The 10,583-nt window shown below is 42.5% G+C and overlaps 1 protein-coding gene across 1 annotated transcript; it reads right to left on the bottom strand.

Annotated features, from left to right (window-relative positions):
- Positions 1 to 312: 312 nt before the first annotated feature.
- Positions 313 to 8,109, bottom strand: LOC116034122 (acetyl-coenzyme A synthetase, cytoplasmic-like). Its single transcript, XM_031276672.1, has 4 exons — positions 8,000 to 8,109; positions 5,903 to 6,079; positions 2,428 to 2,502; positions 313 to 758 (listed from the first exon to the last, which is right to left on the bottom strand). The coding sequence occupies exons 1-4, from the start codon at positions 8,013 to 8,015 to the stop codon at positions 631 to 633; spliced, it is 396 nt and encodes a 131-aa protein (XP_031132532.1). The 5' UTR covers positions 8,016 to 8,109; the 3' UTR covers positions 313 to 630.
- Between the last annotated feature and the right edge of the window lie 2,474 nt (positions 8,110 to 10,583).

The following is a 10,583-nucleotide window of genomic DNA, read 5'->3' as shown; positions in this document are numbered from 1 at the left end:
GCCAGTTCTTCCAGGTCTTCCAGGCTACCGCTAAGCTAACACTACCCTGTGTCTTTAGCTGCATGCTACCAGCCGGTCTGTTGTTTTCTATGGACGCGCGCAAGTAGGCGAGGCTGGTGAGAGAAAAAAAAATACTGCAGGAACTGCTCATCCTGCTTTAGATTTTGAAATTGAGAGCAAAATCGTGACCCCCCCTGACTAGGATAAAACCAAAGGAAGTGTTACCCTGTTCTACCTCTTCCACACAGTTGGACTGCAGGACGGTCTTTCCCAGAAACAACCTCTGGCTTCTTGCTCTCATACACACCAATGCCTTGTTTTCTTTTTAAACAGCAGCAACTCTGTCTGCTTCTGGAAAACATTAAAACCAAATGACTGATGTTCTTATTAATTCCTACACTTTGTTTGTTGCTCTTAAAGTGTTTACTACTTCTGCCAGTAACCAGACAGATGTTCAAGGCTCTGCTGCACACTGGTCGTACTCATCAGGAGCTAAAGGTTGTTTGTTGGACAAGACCCAAGTTCATTGTGTTTCTCCTCCGTCTCTTCTTCCTCTTCCCCCCTGGTTGTGTTTGTGGCCGCCGCCGCGCAGCTGCAGATGGAGCCTCCCTGCGAGGATCCCGGAGGCCGTCACACGCCGACGCAGCATCGGTTCTGGAAGAGATGCTCGACCACCGAGGAGTCGGCCAGCGTGGAGATGTCGCCCAGGTCCCTTTCATCACAGGCGATTTTGCGGAGCACCCGTCGCATGATCTTGCCTGCGGAGAGCGGAGGGCATTGGTAATGATGCTGCATTTGTGTTTGTTGACATAGTTAGACCACTGCTTTGGCTGCATTGAACGTGCAACGTAAGAGGACTGTTCGCGGAGCGGATGTGCCGCGGAAAGTATCTATTAACTGGCTACACCTGCTTCGCACACACACAGCGTAGGACTGTGTGATTCACAGGCGAGACGGAGAGCTTTTGCTTTGGGATTGTTGTTGCTCTTCAGTTTTTTGGAGTCGGCACAGCGCTGTGAAATGTCAATTTTATTGTCCGCTGTTATCAAATGAATCAGGTGAAGGAATCAAGAAATAAAAACCGCCACTCTCAAAACCAAACTGCCGATACGCTTATTGACTAGGGGTGTGATGAGACCCTTAGATCACGAGACCGAGACGAGATTTTAACACCATTTTAAAGAAAACTTCAATCAAGAAATAGTCTTTACTCAGAGAACCAAGGTAACAATGTAACCAAGCGTTTCATGGCAGCAGTAAACAAGGAAGTAGGCTGCTCTTGTATTGATTTATAACCATTTAAAGACGAGGGGAGAACATTTCTCTTTGTTTAATATCATTAAAAGTAAAGTTAGGTGTGGCCGGATTGGCTCGGTGGGTGGAGCAGGCGCACATATACTTCGAGGTTTATGCCACGACGCAGAGGTCCAGCGTTCGAGTCTGACCTGTGACGATTTCCTGCATGTCTTCCCCCTCTCTCCCCCCTTTCTCACCTAGCTGTCCTATCCATTAAAAGAAAAAAAAAGAGGAAGAGAGCGATCTGCCGAGTTAGCGCCACACTGAACTGCACGCTGCAGTCCGTCTAGGGTTTGGTACCGAAACCTACGCAACTGGTAGGAATCAGAGCGGATTAGAACGCAAATTTCGGTTCCACTTAATGTGTCGACTGAAATATTTTCCCCCTGTCGCTCTGAAACGGATGTAAAAATTACGTGCCTCAGGTTTACTTATTGTATATTTAAGTACTTTAAAACGTTAATATATTGTTAAATTTAAATAATTTTCAATTAAAAAAAATAACTATAAAACAGCCTTTCTTTGATGTCCTTTTTCAGTTTTTCAAGAATCGGTTTAGGAATCGGAATCGTTTTGAAAGTACCGGTTCGGCATCGGAATCGTAAAGATCCAAACGGTACCCAACCTCTATCATTGACATTAAATCATTTCCTGTCTATCGGTAGTTTAATTTAAAGGAAATATAGACACTGTATAATCCATTTCTGTTTAAAAACCTCATGTAAAAAATATAAATAGAAGACTATCCTATTTTCTATGGATTTACGTTTTTTTTCTTTAGGATCTACGTGGTGTGTACGCTCCACTTCCGCTGCTCTCGTGTCCGGTGTCGGCAGTTTCATTGATTATAGAGGGAGTGTAGTGTTGGAACAGCCGCTCCGCGTATATTATGTGTGCACTGTGGCCGGCCCGTAAAAGGACGACAGATAGTGGATTTTTAAAGGCCGGTATAATAACGACGGTTTGGAGCAGAAAAAAGCTGAATCTGCTTAAGTTCAATATCAAGTCATTTGAAAGAACTGTATGGAGTCATTGGGGTGCAATAAAAAGGAATAAATATGTAAAAGAACAAAAAAAAAAACAGAGATGAATTATAAGCATTATTATTTATTTGATCAGTTGTATCTTTACCAGATCTGGTCTTGGGGAGTCCTGGAGCATTCTGGATGAAGTCTGGCGTAGCGATGGCACCGATCTTCTCCCGCACTGTGAACACCACAAAACAACAAAATCAACTCAGAATCTGACTTCCGTGAAGTGTCACTGAAAACCAGGTATTACTATAGAATAAAAATGCCTCAAAAGAATAGAGTCTCCCGTCGCCACATAACGCTCACTTTTTCTTGCCCAAACTTAAGCCGACTCACAGTCACCTATTTTGGGTAACTGAACCACCAACTTCCGCTGACCTGACGGAGCACCATGCGGAGCACCGTAGCCGATGTCGCGGAGCTCTGTAGCGCAGGGGTCTCAAACTTGCGGCCCGGAGGCCAATTGAGGCCCGCGGGCTGATATTTTGTGGCCCCCCTACTTGACATCAAAGTTTAGTGTCAGTGCGGCCCGCGCGTTGTTCTGAAACGCACCTTTTTGCTGAGTCGTTGCGTGTGCTGCGCTTGCGGGCGCGGCACTTACGGGCTACCATAGCTAGTCTCGTGACTGCAGCGTTTGTTGTCAACGGTTGTCAAGCTAGCCAACCGTGAAGTACCTGGGGAAGTATCAACGTTAGTCACTTGGTTGAAACGTGTTCCAGAGTGACGGAAAATATATGCCATCACCCAGTTCCAGTCACGTCTCTCTCAAAATGTGCCGTGAAGAGAAAGGTTGGCGACGAGCACAGGCAATTTCAGTGAAAGTGGGAGACGGAATATTTTTTCTATCGAGCACAGGAGCACCCCTACATGTCTCATACGCACAGAGAAAGTTGTGGTGTACAAGGAGTATGACATCAGACGTCATTACTCAACTAGACATGCTGAGGAGTATACAACATACCAGGGAGATGAGAGAAAGAACCGGGTCGCCAATCTTAAAAAATGTCTATTGAGGCAACAAGATTTATTTAAGAAAGAAAACAAAGAATACTTTTGTTGAATACTTGACGCGGCCCAGCCTGACCCACACTCTGCCTCGAGCGGCCCCCAGGTAAATTGAGTTTGAGACCCCTGCTGTAGCGGCTCAACACGTCTACTAACTGCCGCTGATATGACTGAGCTGTGACGGAGGTCTGTAGCGGCTTAAACAACTAGCAATTTTTTTTTATTACCGCTAGCTACTACGAAGTAGAGCCCGACCGATAAAGGATTTTTAAGGCCGATATCGACACAAATATTTGGTGATTTCAAAATCTGATATTCTGATATATCGGCCGATATATTTTTAAAAAGAAAATCCAGAAACTCTTAACAAAACATAAACAGATTTCCCTAACATTAGTTATTTGTAGTTATTTATGAGTCCTCACAAAAATAATATGATAATGCAGTTTAAAAATAAACTTGTTTGTTTTATTGTCAGAACATCAAAATATATTCAAGTTCTGATAAATAAAATGTATAAAAATACAAACTTAAGATATGAAATTTAAAGGGTTAAACACGTGTTGCCAGCAGGGACGCTGTAGAGCGCCCTCTGCTGGACAAACTACGCAACGCCAACACTCAGAACATGGTTGAAGGGGGTTTTGTCCGTTTTTATTTTATTTTTTTAAGTATTCATTTATCAGCCGTTATAAATGCCGATACCGATAGTTTGGAAAATGCCTAATATTGGCCCGCTGATAAACCATTAACAATGGTAGGGGAAACGTGGGCGCCGATTCAATTTGTATTGCGATTTTATTTATTGAGATTTTCTTTTCCTTCTTTAGCAAAAACAAAGGTTGAATAATACACTTTATAGAGAGAATATATCATGAGACACGAGAAGAATGAACATCACATGTCAGTCTGACATTTATTTAATTTGTAAAGAAGAACATAACGTGGATCTTCTGCATTTTCTGCTATCACTGTTTTGCTGGAAACAGATATGATGTAGTCGCCGTCAACGTTACCGTAGAAACAGAACATATTTAGGGGAATCATTGGTAAAAACAAAAACAAAAAACTCAATTCTAGGGAAAAGAATCGATTTTAAAAATTGTCACACACTAAAAAAAGTCACAATACATACGATTTTGGATTATTTTTCCCACCCCTAGACACAACTACCGTATTTTCCGGACTATAAGTCGCACTTTTTTTCATACTTTGGCTGGTCCTGCGACTTATAGTCAGGTGCGACTTATATATCAAAATATATATAATTTAACATGTTTTTAAATGTTATTTCATACTGAAAACATTACCATCTACAGCCGCGAGAGGCGCTCTAGGCTTGTGACAACTATATGCTGCTCCTAAAGACAGCTGAGAAAGAAAAGAAAATCTTATTCTGCAGATTACAAACTGCAGGTAGTAAAATACGCAGCCGAAAACGGTAATCGAGCAGCACAAAGAAAGTTTGGAGTGAGAGAGAAACTTGCGAGGGACTGGCGAAAAGGTGACTCTTACTGCAATGAAGGAAACAAAGAAAGCTAATCGGCTAATCGGCTAATCGCGGGCTGAAAGCAAGATGGCCAGAGCTGGAGGAACGAGTCCACAGATGGGTGCTTGAACAGCGTCCTGCTGGGAGAGGCTCGTCAACGGTGCAGTTACGTCTCCACGCCCTGGTAGTTGTTCTGTGTGCTACTGTGTAGTTGAATAACTGTTAATGTGTTACGTTAACATACCGGACACCTACCGTATTCAGCCCCTTGTTCTGTGTGCTGTTGTGTAGTTGAATAACTTGCCTTTCCTGTTCTTGATCTTGGATTTTGTGAAATAAATTTCGAAATAAATGCGACTTATAGTCCAGTGCGACTTATATATGTTTTTTTTCCTCTTCATGACGCATTTTTTGACTGATGCGACTTATACTCCGGAGCGACTTATAGTCCGGAAAATACGGTACATAAACTTTGGCAGAAATTGTTGGGAAAACTTTCAATACCATCATATCATATTCATATCTGTGCAGTGGGATCAGGGATTAGTGTTAATCCTCCTGTTGTCCTCGGGTCAAATGGGACCCATTTTCAAAAAGTTTTTAGATCAGAATTTGGGTTTCTTTCAACCAAATTGTCAAAATAAATAACGTGGATGGGTCCATAAAACGCTCTTCACAAGTAAAATAAATGATCAGATCACTTTTTATTGAATTTGGGGGAATTTATTAAATTTTATAGCATATGGAGAAAAACAAATTCTGAAAGAATGTCGAAAAGAACAAAAAATTCGAAAGAATCACAGCAAAAATTAAAAAAAAAAACATTGGAAAAAGTGAAAAAAAAAAATGTTTAAATGGCAAAACATCAGGAAAAGCGACAAAAACATTTATTAAAAATTAGATTTTTAAATTTTGACCCAGAAAACCAAAAGGTTGCATGGTCGACGGGAAGACAACACAAGGTTTAATTGTATAAATCTCTTTAATGTATTGGCGTTTCAGTGGAGACTCTTCCTCCCCGACAAAAATACATTTATAAACACATTTTAATGCACATTTCCCTAACAAAGTCTCTACCAACCTTGTTTTTTGAGCTCTGCCTCCAGCGTGCGGCTGTACGTCACTCCATCAGTGAGCGTTACGAAGCAGTAGAGGCTTTCTCCTTTGACAGGATGAGGTCTGCCCACCACAGCGGCCTCGGCGACCGCCTCGTGCTCCGCCAGAGCCGACTCCACCTCCGCTGTGCTCAGTAAGTGGCCTGGAAGGGACAAGAGAGCCACAATGGGAGGGTGGGTAAAGGCCTTTTTACAGTCGTCGTTCCTGACCTGTCGCGCGACAATGGGACATCAAAATGACGTCGATCTCGCTGGCGCGCCAGGATTTAAAGTGCGCGACGTCTATCACCCTCATTTGTTTCACGAGGATATTGAACTCACAATATTTATGTCTGGCGTTATTCAAAGGACGCACATTCCACCTTCTTTTTCTTTGTTTCTTTGCAAGCAGGCTCAAAAGCAGCTGTTCTTCCTCATCCATTGTCTCCAATATCATCTTAGCCACTGTTGACATTGATTGACGTCAATGCTGCTGCCAGTTCTGCCGTTGTTTACCTTTTTCTTCTTCTTCTAGTCCGTAGAAATATCAAAGTCGGTAGCCTTTCCTCATTAGCTCCACCTCTGTTCAGGAGAAGACTGCAACTAGTGTCGCGACCACCACGCGCGAGTATAAACAGTTACGGCGCTCCCATGACGTCACACTGGCACACGACAGGTCGGGAATGGCGAGTATACTACACGTTTAACAGATCTTAGAATGGAAATCTTCACAATTTATCACGGACAAAAAGTTATTTCATCAGTTTAGTTTAGTTCATTTCCATCACATAGATACACAACATCACATAAATGGTAAAAAAAACAAAAACTAAGTGTGACATTAATTCATACCGTGTCATCTTAACTCGTTTATAATCAATACTGACCTTAAAGGTTATTACACCTAGCCTTTTTACATTCTATTTTATTTCTATTTTGTTGTTAGGCCCCTCAGAATCTTATCAATCTTATTCAATGTATTATTATTAATTTCTGTATGTTCTACACATATTACATACTACCACACAAATTATGTGAGGAAGACAAAATAAACAAAACGCATTCCTATTCATATACACATTGCTATTCATGCCTCACTTTTATTTTACAGTCTGCAACCATCCGATTTTCGACTTTATACATTATTTGCATTGTTCAGGAATATAGGAGCCACATGTTTCTCCTGTATGTTTATGGTCTCATTTATATTATTCATTGATGACTATATTATGCACTGATATTGTAGGTGGTGGGCGTGTTCACCAGTGGCCCGTATGGCTTAATCTGGCACATTTACCGTACATGTTGTACTCATGTTGATTAATGTGCGTTGTCCCTTTTAAAGCTACTTTGTGTAAGAATTTCTCCCATCTAGCGGTGACATTGTATGACAACCAACTGAATATTACTTTCTAGCCCTTCCTCCTACGGTGGCCGAACCCAAAATTAGCTCCTAGTATCTCCATCATTTACACGCAGCTGTTCTAGCCACTCCAATATTAACTTTGGTTAATGTATTATAAAGATGGAGGTATGGCCCTCTTTGGCTAATGTATTATAAAGACGGAGGTATGTCCCTCTTTGGTTAATGTATTATAAAGATGGAGGTATGTCCCTCTTTGGCTAATGTATTATAAAGATGGAGGTATGTCCCTCTTTGGCTAATGTATTATAAAGATGGAGGTATGTCCCCCTTTGGCTAATGTATTATAAAGATGGAGGCGCTACATGGCGGCCGTCATTCGAGCGACTCGCCCGTATGTATTCTGAATGATTCTGAATGTCAGATTCTACGCTTACGAGAATACTTTGATTAGTTGGTGGAAGTAATTACACATGAATGAGACATATTTGTGAAAGAACAAAGGGGTTTTTGCTAAGAATCAACTCAAAAAATTACACAATGTAGGTTTAAAAAAAGAAATCTAAATCTAAAATCTATCTACCTTCCGCTCCTACAGTTAAACTCTTTTCTGACGTTGTTTTTATCAAAAAAAGACAGATTACCAACAGACACACACCAAAGCAAAGGTTTATCCTAATTTAGGTGATCTAAATCAGACAGGCTCAGCGGTCGGTCTTACCGGAGACGTTGAGCATGTCGTCTATCCTCCCCGTTATCCAATAGTAGCCATCCTTGTCTCTACGGCAACCTAAACATAAAAGAAGTTAAGTTCAAACAAGTGACTGTAGTTTCACTGGGAGGTGATGGGAGTTCTTTCAAACTTAAAATAAAGAATAATAGACCATAAATCGTGTACACAAACATAACAAATATTCAAAAAAAGTAAACAATAATATTCGATATAATGAGATAATTAGATGAACTAGAACTGCAAGCAGTTATGACGGGGCCCAAGCCACCCACGCCAGTCGCCCCCGACGCCCGGGGGAGCGCGCGGAAGCGGAACCCGAAGCCGGGCGGCGGGGAGGCTAACGCGCGAAACGTCGAGAGGCGCGAGCCGCGACGCCTGCGGAACGTCGCCGTCGCAAACGTAGCGGTCGACGGTTCACCTCCAAGCGTGTACGGACCGCCTTTAAGAATGCTCTACAACAAACAACCTTCTTAACCCCCCCTGACCGAGGGAGACAGCGGAGAGAAATGAGAGAGTGACCGAGAGGGTGGAGGGGGGAGGCAGGCGTGGTGGTTGAAGGAGCGGGGGAGGCGGTCAAGTTGTTGTAAATGGCGTCACAGGCGCCGATTTATGTTTTCCTCCGTGGGTGCTTCGTGGGAAATTAAGCATCGATGCCACCGACGTAACCGATCACGCTACGACAGGTGCTCCACTTAGCACCAATTGCAATGTTTAATTGCACGGTATCGCCGCCTATGAATGGTGTTGATATTGGATTTAAAAAGTGAGAGAAAAGAGTTGCATTTGTCCACTGTGAAGGTTGTAGAAACTTTGTCAGGTGGGTTAAGAAGTTTGTTTATTGTAAAAAACCAAAGGAGCACGCAAAAATGAAAACAAAAACCTAACGGTATGAGTCAAACTTCAGTAAATATTAAGAAGTGTGAGCTGCCAGGTCTGTGGTATATTTCCATTGCAAATATCCCATTAAAATTGAGTAAAAGGGCCAAAACTGGTCTACGTTGATTATAGCGCCCCCTAATGGCCGATCTTCGCCAAATTTGGTACTGAGCCTCAGAGCCCCATGCCGAACGAGCACCACAGGTTTCGCGTTGATTGCATGTACTGTGGCAGAGATATTGCATATGCAAAGTTCCCATTCAAATGCATTGAGTTATTGGCCATAACAAATAAACGTTGATTATAGCGCCCCCTAAAGGCCGATCTTCGCCAAATTTGGTACAGACCATCAGAGTGGCATGTTGAACAATGACCTGAAGTTTCTTGGTGATAACATTTCATTTGGCAAAGATATGATATGATACGTGTGCGGTAGCTAGCTATGCAAATTTGTTTGGTCGTCAAATGCGCATCCTTTAACGTAGCAAAATTCCTTGGGTAACTTTTGGTCAGGTCCATCTGTAGATGCTACCTACCAGGTTTCGAGCTGATCCGTCGCACGGCCTAGGACGAGTTCGTAAAAGTTGGTTTTGCACATTGCGCGATTTTGCGAAAAAGATTTTAAGCAAAAATGGGCGTGGCCTATATCATGTGATTCAGCTTGATTCAAGGAACACGTGGATGTATGGTTTTCTAATGTGCGATGTGTAATGTGGGAGATAAAGGCAAAAAACCATTATAGCGCCACCTAGTGGTCCACATGTGTAATGTTTGGTAGGTGTGGTCCATGACCCATTGTCTATCTACCCTGTAAATTTAAAGTTGTTCACATTAGTGTAAGTGGTGAATCTAGACTTGGGTCCCATAGGCCACGCCCACTTTGACCCCTCAGTACCCCACTCTAGACATTGCCTCAGAAGTGTCCCTAGATGGTGCCCATCAAATTTTGTAAAAATCAGATGAGCCGTTCATGAGATATAAACTTTTTGTACTTGTAGCGCCCCCTAGTGACCAATCTTTGTAAAACGCGTGGGGCACCTCCAGAGGGTCATGGCAAACAAGAATCTAAAGTTTGGCGTTGATAGCCTTTATTTTGGCCGAGATATGGCAAAGTTGGTGTTTTCATAGTTAGCTACACAAATTTGTTCGTGCGTAATATGCGCAATTTTTGTCCTATCAAAATTCTTTTCATTAACCTTTTGTTAGGTCGGTCTGGAGATGCTACGGTCCAAGTTTCGTACAGATCGGTCCCGCGGTCTAGGAGGAGTTCGAAAAAGTAGGTTTTTGATAAATCGCGATTTTTCCCTCATAAAACTCTAGGCGGAAATGGGCGTGGCCTATATCACGTGATTCAGTTGGATCCAGGGAACACGTGGATATATGGTTTTTAAATGTGAGGTGTACGGTGTGGGAGTTATAGAGCCAAACGCGTTTTTTCTGCTATAGCGCCACCTAGTGGTGGAAGTGGGTCAATTTTTGTGCCTGAGGTCCTTGCGGTGATTCAGACCATTCCTGAAAACGGCAACCCACCACCATGTACGGTTTAGGCTGTAGTCGGAGTTTTAGGCGGAGAAGAATAATAATAATGCAGAGGAAAAATCAGTAGAAAAACAATAGGGTTCTACAGCCCTGCTGTATGAACGGCATAGCTTTGCTATTGCCCGTTCTTACAGACTCGGGCTTGGACCCCTAAATA

Source organism: Sander lucioperca, chromosome 12 (genome assembly GCF_008315115.2).
Source record: "Sander lucioperca isolate FBNREF2018 chromosome 12, SLUC_FBN_1.2, whole genome shotgun sequence".
Classification (NCBI taxonomy): Eukaryota; Metazoa; Chordata; class Actinopteri; order Perciformes; family Percidae; genus Sander; species Sander lucioperca.
The sequence above is the reverse complement of the archived record's forward strand: the minus strand, read 5'-3'. Positions and strand labels throughout refer to the sequence as shown.

Coding starts and splice junctions, on each gene's coding strand:
- LOC116034122 (XM_031276672.1), bottom strand. Junction 2,503..5,902: donor GGCAGAGCTCAAAAAACAAG/GTTGGTAGAGAC, acceptor TGGTGTTCACAG/TGCGGGAGAAGATCGGTGCC. Junction 759..2,427: donor ACTCCCCAAGACCAGATCTG/GTAAAGATACAA, acceptor CGCTCTCCGCAG/GCAAGATCATGCGACGGGTG.